General features: G+C 39.0%; 1 protein-coding gene across 2 annotated transcripts; it reads right to left on the bottom strand.

The window, feature by feature from the left end:
* Nucleotides 1-7,433: 7,433 nt before the first annotated feature.
* Nucleotides 7,434-17,479, bottom strand: HNRNPU (heterogeneous nuclear ribonucleoprotein U). Of its 2 annotated transcripts, none has more exons than XM_074351724.1 (14): nt 16,554-17,479; nt 15,667-15,778; nt 15,505-15,578; nt 13,430-13,569; nt 12,738-12,837; nt 12,223-12,335; nt 11,632-11,895; nt 11,227-11,346; nt 10,678-10,806; nt 10,410-10,578; nt 9,920-10,174; nt 9,426-9,610; nt 8,978-9,049; nt 7,434-8,544 (listed from the first exon to the last, which is right to left on the bottom strand). In XM_074351724.1, exons 1-14 carry the CDS (start codon nt 17,242-17,244, stop codon nt 8,491-8,493), a joined length of 2,478 nt encoding a protein of 825 aa, XP_074207825.1. In that variant the 5' UTR covers nt 17,245-17,479; the 3' UTR covers nt 7,434-8,490. The 2 variants fall into 2 exon arrangements, with proteins under 2 accessions (XP_074207825.1, XP_074207826.1); XM_074351725.1 differs by having other exon boundaries at nt 16,611-17,479.
* Between the last annotated feature and the right edge of the window lie 1,538 nt (nt 17,480-19,017).

The raw sequence follows: 19,017 nt of genomic DNA, 5'->3' as shown, positions 1-19,017 counted from the left end.
CATGGTCTACGAGACTTTTATTGATCCTAATCATCTGGCAGCCACAACAGGAAGGACCTGGACACTGATTAGGGTTATTGGAAAAGAAAATGCCATTTGTAAGATCATCTGCCTTCTCAGTGATACAAATCCAAGTTGAGTTCAGTCTATTATTCAAATTGATCTTAAAAAAGTTAAAAAGTCCATGATGTGAGCCATGTTTTAAAAGAGCACTGCATTGGCGGAGGGAGGTTAACTGCTAATCAAATCTGGAATTTAACAAGCCATGGAAGCCATTTCTGTTCTCAGTAACATGTAACATAAAATCAGGCAACTGGGTTAAGTAACTCAAGTTCCTTCTCAGTCTAGCACACTATGATTACATCTTACCCTGAGGAAGAGAGAAATCTCTCAGCTGGTAAAAATTTCCAAGGCTTTCACCCACAAGGTTAGTTCATTTTCACAGTACAATGACTGCATAAATTGGAGGCCTGAATAAAAACAGAAAGTTTTAATAAGCAATCATTTGGATTATTTTTTAAATGTCATTTCATAAGTTTATACCATTAGCACTTTTCCTTCTTGAACTATTAAGATGTTACAAAATGCATCAATGAACTACTGGCCCATGGAATATGCTCCAGGCCCTTATCATATGGCTCCTGGATGCCTCTCCAAGTTTATCTTGACACTTCCACTTCTGGTACTTCCATCCAAAGGTCTTGCACTCTGCCACTCAACATCAAGATTAAGCTGTATGAAGTTTTGCCAATCCTATCTCCAGTGTACCCCTGGCCACCAAGACCTGAATTCATACCTCAACTTTCACTTCACATAGAATGCCTTCTTTCTGCCTCCTCTGTAACATTCCATTCTCTTGCTAACTTACAGGAACTACGATCATCACCTCATTTAGGTTCTCACACTACTTTGTTTCATCTGTTACCAGTAGTTGGCACTTCCACTGGTCAGACTTCTGCTACAAGAACCCTATCAATCTTTAATCTTTACATTCACTAACAAAGTCCCTCTCATCCAAAAGCTTAGGCTTCAAATTTAAGCTGAAAGAGTAACCTACCTTCGATGTGCACTTGGAGCCTCCAGCTGTACTGCTTCCTTCATTATTCCATTAAATCCGAAATTTCACACTAGGTGATATAGCAGTAGGTACCAGCTAAATAGCTGATTGAAATAGAATTGTGGTCATTAGTAGGTTTAAAACTTTTTCTAGCTTATCATACCTACTTTAACTCTTTCTAGTGCTTTACGCCATCCCCCCACTTCCCTTATCCCTCCCTCTTTGTTTTTCCTTCTACTTGCTTTTCTCTCTCAGTAAAAGGACCTCAGGGAACAAAATTAACTAGCTTTTCTCTGGACTTGTGATTTATATTGACCAAGTTTGACAAGAAATTTTGACTAACCCTAGTACCACTATTTGATTTGCAAGCATCTCTTCAGTCTACGTACCTCTACTCCATCGCTGGTTTCCCTTTGCTTCGATTACATAATGCGAGGAGGTCTATATAATAAATTCAGGACTCCTGTTTATGCACTTTTCAGCAAAGAGCTAGGGATCAAGTAAGGTTTGAATCCTTCTATTCCTAGATAAAAATCTGGTGGATGGGGATTAAGACATCCCTTTAAGAGTCAAGTTAATATATATACTATACTTTGGGTAAGCATAATACTTTAATAAGTAGAAAAATTACAATAACTGCTTAATTGTGGTTTTTAATGGTCTTCTAGAATAAAATATTCTGGAAGTACTTTAAAATATGGTCCAGTGGTCATTAAATCAGGTCAGTATAATATATACCAATATCCTCAACCACCCAAATACTGGTGTCTTACACAGCTTATATTGTGTTAAGTTCCATCTTTAAATTTTCTTTTACAAGGGAAGCTCTAGGGATAAAACTTTTCCAAAGTACTTTCCAAAGTACTACATTTTAAAATTTGTAATGTGAGCACTACTGATCAGTATGTTGCAGTCCTTTCAACTACTGCATTCACCTTACTCTTAACTATATACATAAATAAGGTGTCTTCCAAGTATTTCTATCTTGAGAAAGCTACCAGTGCCTACATTATAAGTATTAATTTAGTCTATTATTCACTTTAAAAAGCTCAGATAAATTTAACAGACCATCTGTTTGTTCTGCCTTTTTTCTAGGACTGACTTCCACTAAGTTCTTTAAGTTATAAAACACCTATTATGTGGCCTACCCTTAGATGATTCAAGTCTGCATATACTGGTTTCTTAAAGGATTACATTTCCATGAGAGTATCTGTTCCCACTTAGACCATGAGTCATGTGAAATGAAGTGTTTTACTATCTAAATTAATAAGCTTGTTTTTAAGATTTTTCTAGTTTTATAGGTTTTTCTCCTCAGATAAACAGAAATGGTTCTGATTTTTACTTTTTACTCAAAGTTGTCTGCTCTTTAGAAGCCATTAGATTGTTTCTGACAGATGAGCTCCATTTCACTGAGGAAGCCTTGTTAAATTTCCAGCACCCAAGTCCTCTTACTTCAACAAAATACATTATTCTGGAGTATGTAGTGGAGAAATATCAATTTCTTCTAAGCTTATCAAGTTTTTAATTTCAGGTCAATGAGAAAGTACATGTTCACACTGAGCCTTACTTCCGTCTTTAAATTTACTTCCTAATTGATTTTATGTACTCTGATGTATCACTTCATTATCCAAAAGGATTTCATTCTCCAAGTTTTTATAAGCTAATAAAAAGTATTTGTGTTTTTAGCATAGATGCAGATTTTTGGGAACCTAGGACATAGGTATCCTAGATTTTTTTTTGCATTATAATATTTTAAGTATTTAAACTCTAAAGTAGGGAGGATATTGAAACAAATGTTTTACAAAACATTAAATTGAAGGAATTTGAACCTTTAGAATAAGGATATAACCTTAAGAGGACTTGGCACTATTTGCATGTACTGCCTTTAACCTACGCCAATTGCTAAAGCAGTACCAAATACTTTATATTTCAAGTATGCAAAGGAGAGAACTTTTTTTCCTGATATGAAATCTATTCATCTAGTTACCAATTTCTCCCTTTCCCCTTTTTAAAATTAAGAGTTCTAATTAAGGTGATCCTGGAAAGCCAATATAACAGGTGTTAAATGTACAAGCAGCAATTAATTTGGAATACCTATTGGAATCACTGGAACACATTTACTTGGGCCCTTTTACTCTTCCACACAGCACATTCACATGGACAGACTAAGGAAAAGGAGATGAAATTTAAATCAGCATATTATTTCTTGCTTTATTTTTCAAAAAAAAAAAAAATAGTAAGTTGGAACCTTTGTTGTACTTGACTAGGACATTCCCCTCTCCCTTCTGTGATAAAAGGACACCTTAATAGCTGCGTTAAAAAATTACCGTTATTCAAGTGAGCTCCAATTTTTCCTCAGAACTTAATTTTACCTCATATTTTTCTCTACGTATACTTGAATATTTTTGAGGCTTTTATCCCACACAACTTAAACTGTCAACACTGGCCATATATCATTGTTCTTGGTTGCTTTTGTTAATTTATTTTTTCTTCAGTGCTTAAGTGCTTGTCAGGTATAAAATGTTTTACCAGACAAGACTAATTTTACTTCCTGTAAGATCATGGAATGAACTGTTAAAGGAATGGCAGAAAACAGCCACAAACAGTAGTTCAGTGTTTATTAGTTAGCTTTCCAGGCCTGTAATCCCTGCGTAATGTCCAGTAGTACAGATACCCAAGCTGGACATGCTCAAGAGTAACTGCTGTGCCATTGGTACAGCACTGGGAGGCAAATGGTGCAACATTTGAACAAGGAACTGCACCTTTCCATGACATGTCTCCATTTGCCTGCACTATTACTTCATCACTTTCAACTACAGTACAGATTCTCATACCCACAGATCCAGCTGTTTAAAATTAAGATCCCTGTTCCTTGTCACGATGCAAAAGTATATGTTCATTCCTAGCATAAAGGAGAAAAAAACTTTAACACTCCCAAGTAGTAATTAGAAATGATTACAAATGGTTAAGTTCTTCCAACAACTCACCTAACCTTTAACAGTGATTACTGATGTCCTGGCCTATCAGGTACATGCAGCATTTATTCCCCTAATACTAGAACTACAATCATAAGTGAAATTAGTGTCTACACAATGACAAAAATTTTACTTATCCAGCTTCCCAAGTTACCAGTGCACTGCCAACCTAATTGCAGAAAAATAGGTTACATTTTGAGCAAATCTGGGTTAATATTATGAATATAATTATTTCCACCTATTTCCAATCTACTCTTCCTTACAGATGAAATTCCTTATGCAAACATATTCAACCACTTTATTTTAAGTCAATTGGCTACGATGTGGAAGTATATATTCTCACTGATACACTTATGTGCGTAATCTTTGTTAGCCATTTTCCACCTACTTAAAGCTCTGAGCCCCAGGTTGCCTGGATAGTTGAAATTTACTAAGTGTGACCACCAAGTAAAGTAGCACACTTTATTAGCACAATATAATAAAACGTACATGTCAAGGTAGGTTATTTCAACTGTTCCGTTTCACAACTTATAAATTTTAAATGTTAAGATACTTGGGGATCCTGGGTTTTTTTTTCCTGCCTCAACACACTGATGGACACATACTACACTGTAGGTCACTTTCAAGGTAATTCTCAAGGGTTTACTTTTTATTCATCAAGGTTAAAAAAAAAAAAAAAGACAAAACATCACTTCATCATGAATTAGGTGAAGTAAACATGTACCTGGAGTACTAGCACTAAGTTAAAAACTGGGCATTAGAGCCTAAATAATACTCAAGTACTAAACTAGCTAGATCTATTACTTGCATGTTTTACTGTAGAAGCTGTAAAATAATGGAAAATTTTTTTCAAATCTATTATCCAAGGAAGAGGCTCTCCACATCAGATTCTTACTCAAAGCACTAATAGTCCCTAAGCTAAGCATTACAACGTATTATGTATGTCCGTTTTTATAAATTACTAAAATATTTAAACATAAGCTCATTTTCAAACCTTTTCTAAATACCTCAATTTCAGAGGCCAAGAAATATGAACAATGACAAAGTTTAGAGTCAAAATATTTCAAGAACTTCAGGAGAAAATGGCTTTAGAAAGAATATCATGTATGTCTTCCAAAGATTATTTCAATGAGTATTCTGGGGGGTTGAAAACTAGGTACTCATTCTCAGCTACAGGCTCCATTTAAAAAAGAAACAAAAAAAAATCTTACTTATGTGTAGGAAGTTATGGAAACTAGTATTTTTAAGATGTTTATTTTTATGTCTAATACCAGAAACTAAGAGGCTAGGAAAGATACAAGTTTATACCTTCCTTAGTAATTTTATTCTGGTTGTTGCTTTTTAAAAACATCAGATACACATCTACCACCAGTCCTTTTTATGTGAAAGATGTCTATTCCACTGCCTTAAAAGCTATCAAAATACTTCAGTTTTGTGTAATGGGACCTATTATAAAAGCAATCATAGGATAAAAAGCCAATTTATATTAAGTAAAAGTTCCCAGAAAAACATGTCAACTGAATTTCCAAAAAAGGAAAAATACAGAACACAATCTACCTGTATAAATTCCCCAGGAGGTGAAAAATAATCTAAAATACTATTAGTTACTTTTCCTGTAAAAAAAATTAAGGAAAATTATTTTTGAGAAACTTCAATACCTTGTTAGTATTCGAGAAATAGTTTCAAATTCCTATTTCCAGACAGGATCTACCCTAGGCAAATGAGAGCTTATTGTTTTATAGATTCAATATGGCTTCCTTCTGTTATTTCAGTGTCATATTTATTTGACTCATTCTTCATTTGTAAGATTTCATCTTGCTGTCTGGGTATTAGGTAGGGCCAGAAGCTGGTCTCAGCTTCCTGGGTCAGAGCCAGAGCCCTCCACCAAAGGATTAGATAAGAGTAACAAGCTGTAACCTACCAGCAACAAAGAACTTTCTACAGTTCAAGTTACTTCATCATTTCTATCTTGCAGCATTTTTTGTTAACAGCAATCTCACAGGTGAGCTTTCTCAGGATATTGTTGGGACATCTGTTTATGGTTATCTATTATATTTGTTTATGCAGTGTTTTGCTTGCCATAGAGCAGAGGTAGGCAAGGGGTGGGGTGAACAATAAACCAAGTGTCTCATCTGTTGATCTTGTTCTGCTGAACTTAGCATTTGTCAACTTACTTTTTCTCTTGCCTATTATATGATATACTCCCTCTTCTGCATTTCTTCAATTTTCTCTTTAGGATTTTTATACAAATGGAGACATAGACCTTGACGCTGCTTAAAGTTTAACATTTTTCTGGGCAACATTTCTATCTATCCCATCTCTCTTCCCAAAACTTTCTGGGCTACACAGGAATGACACCCTACCAAATAGTGTTCGTTATTTTGTCATCACTCTCCTATTGCAGTAATTAGAATATAAATTCCTTAATATGTAAATTTAAACTCAAAGGTATATGCAAGATTTTTTAAAAAACCTAAACATTTGAGACACCTGAACAATGATTAGCTACAAAGTTTAAATTTCCCCCCTAGGTAAGTTTATGCAAACCTAGTAATACTGGTGCATACTAAAAAGTATGCTCATGTCAATGGATGCTAGCAGTATTGCTAAAAAGAAAAAAGCCCTTGAGACATTATCTTGTACTGTTAAGTATTCCTATAATTGAAGGATTAGCCTTTGTTCCAAAAACCTCAACTGAACCTACACCACCACCTGAAACTCAACTCCAGACCCTTTAAGCAGAATCCCTAGGAGTATAAATAGAAAATCTGATTTTAAATGGCTGAAACAAAAATCTAGGCAATCAGAAATATAAACAAACCTAAACTTACCAGTAGCAACCTAAAACAGCAACAAAACACTAAACTGACGTCAAGTTTTAGTTCTACAGTTTGACTCCTGATTCCTCACCTTAGTGAGGGTCCTTTAGATTAAGTGTTCTGTGCAAACCCAATAAAATTACAATTAGGGGATCTAATGTTATCACGTAACTACAGTTAAGTTAGCAGTGTTGTGTAGCAGTGAAATCAATGACTGGCTTGCATGATGGCTTCTAAAAGCATCTGTTCCCAGCGTTTCATGTAACATAGATGTACATAAAATAATCAGTTGAGGACAGCCATTAGCATTTCGTAAAGATGATAAACTGAGTGTTAACTTCTCCCAGCCAGTACCTTTTCCCCTCGTTTAAACGTTTAAGTCATCTGGGGGGGAGGGGAAGATTTCAACTTTACTTCATATTAAAATTGATTTGTCAGTATACATTTAAGTTTTTAAAACCTAAATGTTCCAAGTACAAAGTAAAGAATAAGCTGTCCAGAAAGCACACACTTAAATTTTCTCCTCTTGGGAGTTTCATAAAGGGATTTTGAACCTTGATGGCGAGAATCCCAAAACAAGAGTAAAATGAATTCTTTTTATTGCAAACAAACGTCTAAATTAATTTCTCCACCCACTTTCTTTAGAAAGAAAAAGAAATCAGCAGGCTAAGGAGATACCCATTCAAGAACTGACATGATTAAAAATTAAGATATAAATGGGTGACTCACAATTTCATTAGCTTACAAAGATGGTGGAGTTAACTACTACAAGCACACTAGTTATACAGTATTTTGTGGGAGAAGGGCATACAGACATAGCTAACTTCATATAGATCCCATTAGACAACTGGATTTACAACAAGTTTTTTTAATAAGAAATGGGCAAAGCCAGCTTTCTTTTCAGAATCAAAATGCAGAACAAATGGAAAAATTATGGTATTTAACCTTCACAAGTTTGAGCCTCCACAAATAATGCAACCAAGTTTTACATTTTTAACAGCCCTTCTACATACACTCCATCTTCTCTATCTTGGTTCCAAAATTTACCTTCAGTCCCAATTATGCCAATTCTAATGTTATTTAAAAAGAAAGAGCCTTCCCAGTTATTGTCAAAACTACTATTTAGCTTACCCCTCCAACTACTCAGCAAACTACAGAGAGGATGGAGTGTAATATGAGCAGTACAGAGTCTTATGCAATTCATGAGGACCACTTAGTCCTTACATGAATCTGGTTGCTAACATTTCTATTATATTGTGACAATGACTCCCGACTGTTATCTCTGTGAGAAATGGGGGGAGTAAATTCTTAATAAAAGACACCAGGTACAAAGCAACATTTTACTTTTGTTGTGATAAAAAAAAAAGTCACATTTTACAGATAAAATGTAGAACCCTGAAATACTGACACATTCTCTTATCGTGCACAATGCTGAGGTTCTCTTACGATTCACTTTAAAACTGCAATTAAAAATGTACAAAAAAGAAAAGAAAAAAAATCAACCCACAAAGCTTCTAAAAAAGGAACCCGCAGGCACTTCCTCTTGTGGAATGTTTAAAAAGTTAGCCTACTAAAGAAAACAGTCGACTTCTTGTGAAGGTTTTGGAGAAATATGTATCAGTTCGTTTTATTTGGGTATTCAATAATATCCTTGGTGATAATGCTGACTCCATGGCTTCTGACCCCAGAATTGCTGTAAGAGAAAATTTTTTTTTTAAAGAAAAAACATCAATAAGCCACTCAAACTGCTTTTAGGAAATGACAATCTAATTCAGAGTAATTGCTGGAAACAAATTTATACCTGTCATACCTCTGATTTATCAAGCCAGATTTAGTTAGTATTAATATCCCATTATCAATACACATTACAAAAGGAAACATTACAACTTGGTTAGTTTATACAATTAAAGCTAGTAGTAAAAAAACCATAATTAAATAATATTACTTTATTAAAAAATACTAAGTTAAACTCCAACCTATTTTGCCTTCAAAGGATAACATTACGGCTACAAGTGCAACACAATTCACATCTTGCGCCCTGTAATAAACACTTCAATCCCTGCACATCTTTTTCATGAACTCAAGTACAATTGAATGTACAAAAAAGCACGTAAGGAATTACTTACACCCTGCTGCCACTGGTTGTAGCCCTGAGATTGATTTTTGTAGCCACGATTGTTTCCTCGTCCTCTGAAGTTCTACGAAAAGGAAAAACAACTTTTAAGAACTCAGCACAGCAAGTTTTCAGGTTTGTAGGGGCAGGGGAGATGAAGGGACATGGCCACAGAAATGGATTGCCAGCCATTAAATTCTGGGTACCCTTTGCCGGATTTGTTCTCAGGCGATTAATTTATTTGTTACGAGGTTATCATCTGATTTGTTGCTAGCTAATGTACCTGAAAAATCAACGTTAATTAAATTCATTTTAACATCACTATGCATACACACTGTGTTCCTTACAATTCTAGCTGAAGCTATGTAACATGTCTTTAATTTTCCAGACTAAATTATATAGAAAATCAGTGTCTGCAAGTATATAGAAAATCAGTGTCTGCAAGGACCATAAACCATTACCTGGTTGTAGTTCCCTCTGTTGGGCATTCCACCTCTGTTGTAGTTCCCTCTATTTGAGTAACCGCCTCGGCTGGGAAAAACAGGGCCACGAGGATATGGATAGCCAATTCCACCACTTCCGCCACCGCCACCACCTCTCTGTGGCATATTGCCCCTCCTGTTATATCCACCACGATTTCCAGGAGCTAAAAACGAGAGACACTGTATTTAATGTGTGTTGTACCTCCTTTACAAACATGACTTACGGTTCTTCTGGAACATTCCTTTAGTTTAGGAGAAAAATGTTTAAAAACAAAAATGTTTAACCACTGATATAACCTAGGTGTGTTTACTATCAAATCACATAAAGATTTTACTAGTTACTAGACAGCTAGGATCAATGAGGATCAAAAACTTCCTATGTTAAATTCAGCTAAATAACACAGAATCAAACTAAAAGACTATAGATTATCACTTGTTTCCATCTTGAACCAGATAAACAGAAATCAACTTGCCTCCTCCTCTAAAATTTCCACCACGCATATTGAATCCACCACGTCCTCTATGGCCACCACCTCTGTTAAACTGGTTCTTGCCACTCTTATTTTTATTGCTCTTCTTCGAGCCTGTGTTCTGCTTCTTTTCTGGTGGAAGAGCCTTTTTGCTTTCTTCCTTATATTGCTCCAAAAGTTTTTGGGCTTCCTCCTTCTGAAGTTCAACATAGGTTATTTCATCAAAGCACTCAGCTACTTCTGGCAGAGTAAAGTTTCCTGCAAAAAATTAAGTAAGATTAATCTACAAAGCCATTATATACATATTCACAATCCCAGAGCCTACCATTTTCAGCTTTACTTCTTGCAAAACACTTTATTTTAAAAAGAGAAAAAAACCAAATACACTCATTCACAAAGAATTTAACTCTTCAACCAGTATTACTGGGAGGAAATTTAAGTTTACAGACATAAATCACAGAATGATATGTAACAGTAGAATTAAATTTCATGCCTTTCATTTTAAGAACTGCATGTTCTGGTAGGTCTTTCCCCTCTACTTCAGCTTTCTTCTGTGTTCTTTGCTTGTAGTCTTCATCTTTTGGGCAAACTACAACAGCTTTTCGTTGGAAGCCTGCAAACAGGCACATTTTTCTCCTCTGGGCAGCAGCAGACACATTTGTCTTAAAAAAAAAAATGAAAAGTTTATAACCCCAGACATTAATTCTACACCAAATCCAATTATCAGTTACTTTTTTTTTAACTTTAAAGCTACAGCTTACCTGATCCAAAATGAAATTTCGCTTCTTACGGGCAGCAATCTCAATAAACTTTCCTAGACACTGTGGAGCTCTCTGCAACAGTGTGTTCAGTTTTCCAGTATCTGCCATTTGCTTCTTAAAACCTGCCACCTATTTTTAAAAGTAAAATTTCCTTTGAACTTGTGGATCTCAGGGTAAGGTTTTAACATTAGCTTAGATCTATGTGGAAAGCAGGCAACATTTTAAAATTTAAATACTGCCTTTTCTCATTATTGCTACAAAAAAGGTTATTTTATCATGTAACAACACCCAATCCTATTCAATTCTTTTTACTCAATAGCTGCTGAATGTTAAGAGTTCAAAAAAGTCTATAAAAAAGACAATGAAACCTACCCAGGGGAAGGCAATTTACCTTACAGGTAAAAGCCTACTAAATAACCAATTAAACTTTGTCCAAACTCCTATCTCTAAGACATTAACAAAATGGATAAGGACAATACGCAAAAGCATTACCTAGAATACATTCTCGTCTTTTAGAAATGCTGATCATGCCCCAAACATTTTACTTACCATCATTTTATCCATTATGGTATTTGTTCCAAGAATGTTGTATTTACCAGGATTTTCTGCTGCATGTTTAGTAACCCAGGTAGTTTTTCCAGCTCCTGGCAAGCCAATCATCATAACCACCTACAATAGGAAGAAATGTTTCTTCAGTCTAATCATTAGAAACCACCTAATAGTTCTTAAGATGTTTTTTTGAATGCACAAGAACCCAGTTTACGTATCCAAAATTTCACAGCCCTTTAACAAGACAACCTGTGGGCTACTGAACATTCCACTTAGAGATGACTAAGAGAAAAATCTGAGAACATGTATGGCAAGAAGTAAATTAAAACAGACCAACCATTCAGCTCTTCTGAGTGTCATTTTTGCCAAGCAAAAGCAATCTTCCATTTTTTTTAAGTGACTTACTTCACAATCTTTCTTCTCTTCAGGCCCCTTTGGTCCTCTAACTCGATCTTCCAAGGGGACATTCTGGATAAAAGTATAGTCTTCAGGTATTGGAAAATATGGCTTTTCCTTCTGACCAAAATTAAATTCAACTGCACAGTTATGGCAGAGAACATGCGGGAAGAGTGGTCGTCCAGCAAGCACTTCCTTACTGATTTTGAAAGCAATGCCAAGATCTTGTCCATTCTTTGCATAGGAGAGTTCTACTTCATCACTTTCAAAGTTCTGTTAATGGGGGGGGGGGGGGATTTATTAATGGATTATAATCTGCTTCTAGTAAGTCTTCTAAAAAAATTCAAAATTCAAGTTAGGAATGAAGCTTATCCCATGGAAAACATATTTCGGTTAAATGTTAAAGGGCCTTCTGGTGGTTATAGAAAAACGAAACACCTATACCCAGAAGAAATATTGTCCTGAAAAATAAACTAGATTTTCAGGTCAAATTCACATAAGTTGTCTAAATGAATTAGCATTGAAAGGTGACACTGATAAGACTTCAAAATACTATTTAATAGCTTGCTATTTATATATAGAAATTTAGCTATGACTTACAGCAAAACATGTAATCACATCATTTTCATCAAACTTCTCTCCATAATCTTCGGTCTCACAGTTGCATGTTTTTATTCCTTTTAGAGAATACCCATAAGAAAACTCTTCTTCACCTAAGAAAACAATTTACTTTCATGAAGTCAATTTTTCAAAACAGTCTAATGACCCACATATTTTAATATTAAAGATGTAGGGTTCAAGACAAATGATGAGTATGTAACCTAATATTCTTTCACTTACATTGACTTTATACTGAAAAGTTAATGACAGCTATGTGGTTATGTAACTATTCCATGCCATGGATAACATTCTATTTTAACCATCTGTCATAAACCAAGTAACCATAAAGAAAAAACCTGAAATTTAGCCTGTGCTTACTACGTGTTATTATTATTCATCTCTAAAATACCACCAGAATAAAGAACAGAGAAAAGATTTAGAATACCTTCCAGTATAACTACTGAAATCAAACCCTAAACACTTGTGAGAACACAGTACTCAAGCAGAAACTTTACCAAGCAACATTCCACTTGTGGTTAGTGACCAGCCAATCCGAACTTCATGTATGTCAATGTCTTTTGTATACAAATGCCTTACTGGGATCTTCTCTGTAACCTGAAAGTCAAATCATAAATGATTAAACTGTAAACCAAGGAAGATAAACCACTAAACCAACCCTGGCTTATTTCATTTCGGCAATAGGCTAATTTTTCTCTGGCTACTAAGCACAAAAAGACACCCAGTCTTCCCCACCACTAGCCAACATTTACAAGAACTTTAAAAACTGATGTTAGGGCTTGTAAGTTGAATTTGAAAATAAACCAAACACTTGGTTGATTCACATTTAAAAGAACATTAATGCTGAAATTACATATTCTCAATTCTCAACTGAAAACAAACTAAAGCATCCTTCTGGTACAAAACTAGGAGCCCAGCCAAATTTTTAAAATTTTCAAACCCTTAATGAGCCTTTCAAGTGGCTGATAAAAAAAGGAAAGCCCTAAATGAAAAACAGGCTGGCTTTTTAGGGCAACTTTTGATATAACATCTACAACATCTTCAAATGTTGTAACACATAGGTTCCAAGTCCCTCTTCTAACCCACAAAAACGTCAAAAATTACAAGTTCCACAGATACCCAACAGTGTCAGGCAAATGAAAACTCACAAAGGTTCTTATTTATATAAAAAAAATCAAAACTGCATTACCTTCATCTCAAAACAGACTTTGCCTTTTGACACACCGTAAGATGCCCTTCCTCCAGCCCAAAGAAAAGCAAAACTCTCCATAGTAAGGGAAGAAGCACTGAGGCGATCTCTTGATATTTTAAAGTGTAGATCACAATTATCTGTAATTATACCAAATACCGTATTATTTATTTTGACATCCAATGTAAGTATCTGCTATGTAGACAAACCTTTATTAAATTCTCTTTACATTTAACATTGCATACATTTTCACAGATCATGCTGAAGCCCCACTCCCACCAAGTCACTCTTGCCAAATTATGAACTAAAGTGTACACTACCTATACAACTAACAAACATCAAGGTTTGATATGTGTATTTAAGTATACAAAATAATCAAGACAATGTGACATTAATACATACCTGCTCTGCTCTTTACCTTGATTTAGAGGCAAGCAGTAGAAGATAGCAGGAAATCAAAGTGAAGCATGCCAGACCAGGTAGAATTTACCAGTGCCACAATAAAACTGAAGGGAGGCCATAACCAAGTATTTCAAAATAAGAATATGAGCTGTTTATTCTGCACTTTATAATTTTAAAACACCAGGGGCTCTAGATTTTAAAGTTTCTCCAAAACTTGTTAAGAAGGCAGTCCCAACCTACAAAGTACGAGCCTGGTCATCTAATGCTGCAGACTTTAACAGCATTTCAGGTTCCCTTCCCACAGGCTTGCCTTTTATATAAAGCTGAAGTAAAACTATTAAAATAACTGTTACTAACAATGGGGGGGGGGATCCAAAATCCAAAACTAGCTGCCTTTGGGTCACTGGCTCATTAGAATGCATTTTCCAAATTCTCGGTTGAGGGAGCACTAAATTACACTTTAAATGCTTATTGGTGAGAGGAAATTTGTCTGTTTACAGTTTGGAACTCTCCCTAAATTAACTTCACTCCTTAAATTCCTGATCATCATTAACCAACTTATAATTCAGTAAATAGTGTTTGAACCCAATAATGCACTTAACAAATTGATAGTCCTAGTTGATGAGCTAAAAGCCTTTTATAAGTGTTAACCTTTCTAAATAATTGCTTCATTATCTTGCCAATATTTTAGCAACTAAATTTAACATAAGACTTTCAATCTACTTTTCCATGCGCACTTTTTTCTAAAGACTCCACATCTCAACTGTGTAAAAGCTATGCAGTAGGAAATTAAGACTTAAATTTACAGTCCTGTATGTCTGAATTAAAAACTTTCTATTCCAAAGCATGAGAATCTCTTCTAAGATCCAACTCCCCACACCTACTGGGCAGGTTGACACCTTACCTCTAAGTAATTATTTCTACTCTTTGTTCCATTTAACAGAAAGAATTGTACATTCTGATCAATACTAAACCAACTATTTTTTCTGTACTAAATAAAATTTAGAAATCTGACAGCCAAGGCCCATTTATAGAGGTTTGCAATACTTCCTTATACTCAATTGCAACCCAACTGGGTAAAGTAGCAGTATTTACAGCGCTGCCATTGATACCATTCGCTGCTGAAGAAAGCTAGTGGCCCAGTGATAGCCCACTGCTGCTGCCCCAGGTCTTTGGAAGAAATCAACTTATTAAAGCAGCAGCTACTGAACTGGAATTGAGAACAAAAGAGCAGTTATTGAGAAAGTAGTATTACAATCTTTCAGAATAGGGAATATGCTTGTGTGCTAATGGGTAGTCATTAATAAATATTTAGCCTGAATAGCTCACTTAATATTAACTCCACAAAAAAGACATTTTATTGTAGACGCCTATAATGATAAGCTATAAGTGGTCTTACAAGTTTCCATTAACTAGTCAAACGCTGGCATTAATTTTACATTCCTACAAATGAGAACTTTAAAGTCACAACCAAAAGAATTATCAAATTGCTAGAGCCTGCAGAATTATCAAATACCACTTCTGCACTAATTATTAAGTGACAGAATCTAAATAAACCACCATCTTCCTACTTTCAGATGAACTGTTCAAACCCATTAAATTTTCTAACATTTTGGAACCAAAAATCACATTTGACAATTGGAGGAGAAAGGGGGAGAAACAGCTTCACTTACAAGTATCAAGACAAACCACCGTGTCATCGAAGTGTTCATCTTCTTCTTCAACAGGTGGCTGAGGAGATTTAGCTCTGAAAAGACAGAATTGCCTCCTGATACAGCTTTCCTTACCAAAGAATAGACTGGGTGACAAATAAAAACTACGTTAGCATCCTCTACCTGCTATACTTGTTCTCTTCGATGTATTCAAAATATCCACGGCCATGATCTTCTCGGGGTCTTTTAACACCTCTCTTTTTATCTCCGCCTTTCTGTTCTGTTTTGCCGTCTCCTACAACACACGACACCCTTTATGACAGACCACGCCAATACACAAACAGAAAAACCTTTTCTGTTTTGAGGCGCAAAAAGCTCGACCTTCCCTATTCATTTTTATAAGTGTTTTTAACCGACGACTCAAAAGCGAATTGGATTGGAGTTAGTGACGCAGTCTAAGGACACCGCTAATTTTGCCAGTCTACTCGAAGATTCGAGAAAGCTAATGAAAACTAGCGCGGCCCAGACGCCGAGCCCACGTGTACCCGGAGAGGGTTCAGGAAGGGGGGAGGGGCCGAAGCGCCCCGCCCGCGCTCCCCTCCCCCACCCGGGCCCGCGCTCCTCGCTCCCCGCGGCCGCATTGTACTGCTCGCCGCTCGCCGCCCGGCCCGCCCGGCCCCGCCCGCCGGAAGTGACGTCACGCCGAGCCCGGCGCGCCTTGCACAATACCGCGGCCCGGAGCCGCCATAGCGCGCCGCCGGGGCCCCGGGCCTCCCCTCCCCCCGAGACATGTGCCCGCATCGCGCGCACGCAGCGCGGCGGCGCCACCGCGGCTCCTCCCCCTCCAGCGGCAGCTGCAGCCCCCCCGCCCCCCCCCCCGGCTCTCGAGCCACATAATGGAGGCGCTGCCGCCGCCGTCACACACCGAACCGAGGCCTCACGCCTAATCCGGGATTCCCCGCCCCCCCGGGGGGGCTCCCCCCTCCCCCGGCGGGGCTCCGGCAGGTCTGGACACCGTCCCCTCCCCGCGCGGGCCTCCCGCCGCGCGCAGCTAACCACGCAGCACTCACCCGCTGCCGGAGCCCCGGGGCGACCGCCGCCTCCGCCGCCTTCCGCCTTCTTCTTACCTCCCGCCTGCTGCTGGCCCTGCCTCGCCCCGGGCGGCGCCACGGTCACCGCGAACAGCGACGTGGGGCCGGTGCTCTTCCCCGCGGCCTCCTTGGCGGCCCCGCGCTGCTGCTGGGGCTGTTGCTGCGGCGCCGCCGGCGGTTGAGGCTGCTGCTCCCCGTGGCCGTTCTCGTCGCCCGCGCCTTCCTCCTCGTCTCCGAGCTCATCTTCCCCTTCCTGGAAGCCCTGGTCATCGCCGTTCTCGTCCTCCGAGGCGGCCTCCTCCTCCTCCATCGGGCCCGAGTCGGCCGCCCCCGCGGCGCCGTTCTCCTCCCCGAGCTCCATCTGGTCGCCATCCAGGGCGGCGATCCCTTCCTCCTCCTCCTCCTCTTCCTCCTCGTCGTCGTCGCCGCCGGCCGCGGCCTCCTGCTCGAGGCCTGCTCCCGAGCGCCCGGCGGAATCCCCGCCCAGGTCTAGGCTGCCGTTCCCGGGCTCCATGGCGGGGCGGCCCCCGGCCTCCTCGTCGTCCAACGCGGCCTGGAGACGCTCCATGAGCTCGGCCTTGAGGCCCTTGTCGGACAGGCGCCGCTTCTTGAGCTCCTCTTTCAGCTCCGACACCTTCAGCTTTTTCACATTAACAGGCGAGGAACTCATGGTGAGGCCCCGATTCACCGCTAGGCGCTGGCTCAAACTCGGCTCCGCTCACTCGGCCACTGGCGGCGGCTGCGGCTGCTCCTCGGCCCGGGCGGCGGCTGCGGCTGCGGCTAGAGGTGGGTTCGTGCTGCAGAGCGGACCCGCCTGGTCTCGAACGGCGCCAATTCCTTTCACCGAGTTCGCGAGGGAGACGCGAAGACTCGCCTGGCGCGAACGAGCACGTAACGTCGCCTCGCAGGGGCGGTGCCGCGCACGTAATATAGCCGCCCCGCCCCTGCGCCGGCGGAGCGCCCGCGCTCGCCCCGCCCCGCCCACGCCATGCTCCCCCGCCCCCACCCGAACCGCGGGCCGGGAGCGCGGCGCCGCGCACTGCGCTTCCAATTGGGGCCGAGCAAATGGAGGAGGAGGAGGAAACCGCCTTCAGTTAAACCGACCCGCTGCAACATCTATTGGCTTTCCCAGTTCTTTGGTGGCGATACTCGTTTTGCTGTTTGCCTTCCAGCCCGGAGGCTGCTTCTGTCCAAATCCTTTTAGTCCTCACCTTGGCATTTTCAGCTCGAATCCGCCACGTTTCCTTCTCTTTTAAATTGGGTTTATCTATTTCTCCAGCAATTTGTTTAAAACTCCTCAAAATTTTATTTCAGTTTTGATTTGTACAACACAAGTTGGCAATTACTAAGGAAGGAGATTTTCTTCCGCTTAATATTTGGCTTAATTTTTCTAGGTCCTGCCTTGCGAATTGAATTTTAAGCTCGGGAAGGGCCTTTCTTTTGTCTCTCCCGCAATCCCTGATGTGGGGCTTGGGAGATAGAGACTTGCTTTGGGAGCGTGTTCTCCGCTCCATACTGCAGAGCGTACTTTAAAGGCCCTGTCATGGCATTTATTGCCGAAGAAGTTAATTAAGCCTCCGAATTGCATTTGTGCGTTTTCTCTACGTACGAAAAATACCTGTAAGATTCGTACCGCCCAATTTAGGACCTGGTCATCCAATTATGGAGTCCCGTAGCTAACGATGAGGATGAGACCCCGCTAGATCATACACTGATTCTGTCCCTATTCCTGTAGAAATACTTTTGGCCCAACCATCCTGAAACACCAGTAAAAGTTAATGAGAAAAAAAGGGCTGGGATTTTGTAAAAAGAAAAATAATCACTCTCAAAAAGAAATGTTATTTTGGTGTATCTTAGAAGTTTAATTTTTCTCTTTATTAAATAAAAGGTGTTACGTTCTTCAAGTTTTAGATAGCGGTGCCGGAATTTAGATTTGTGACAGAAGTGAACATCTTAAACCCCAGAGAATCTGCGAGTGGCTAGCCAGTGTTCTAGTCTAGTTCATCCCTGACTAAGGTGGTCAGCTATACCCACTATTTGGTGCTTTAGCTGGCATAATAATGCTGCCCCGGTTTTAGTTTGAAATTTGGAAAAACACACACACAAATTTGAACTTTCTCCCTTTGGCTAGTATTTAACCGATTAAAAATTTTTATTTTAAAAGTTCAATCGCTTTTAAGAATCATGTATTTTACCATGCAGTCATATATTAAGATGAAATATTAACGTGTGAAATAATTTGAGTTGAAATTAATGGTGTACAGTACTAGTAACGCTAAGTTCAAGTTAATGGACAGGGAAAGGATAGCGCCCAAAATAGGAACTTCCTAATAGTGCCAAAAACTCATTTATCCTTTGGTAATAATGTCCTTGGAGCTTATAAACAAGTTCTTTGCCCTTGTTCAAAATGGGAAGAGAGTTACAAGGGGCTTACATGTTCCCT

This window comes from Camelus bactrianus, chromosome 23, assembly GCF_048773025.1.
Source record: "Camelus bactrianus isolate YW-2024 breed Bactrian camel chromosome 23, ASM4877302v1, whole genome shotgun sequence".
NCBI lineage: Eukaryota > Metazoa > Chordata > Mammalia > Artiodactyla > Camelidae > Camelus > Camelus bactrianus.
Note: the sequence above shows the minus strand (reverse complement) of the source record. Positions and strands in the feature narration are given on the sequence as shown.

Excerpts from the sequence above, each read along its gene's own strand:
- HNRNPU (XM_074351724.1), bottom strand. The coding sequence starts at position 17,244 with ATGAGTTCCTCGCCTGTTAATGTGAAAAAGCTGAAGGTGTCGGAGCTG. Across the intron at positions 10,807-11,226 it reads CCATAATGGATAAAATGATG|GTGGCAGGTTTTAAGAAGCA; the intron begins GTAAGTAAAATG and ends TTTTAAAAATAG. Across the intron at positions 8,545-8,977 it reads ACAACCAGTGGCAGCAGGGT|CAATTCTGGGGTCAGAAGCC; the intron begins GTAAGTAATTCC and ends TTTCTCTTACAG.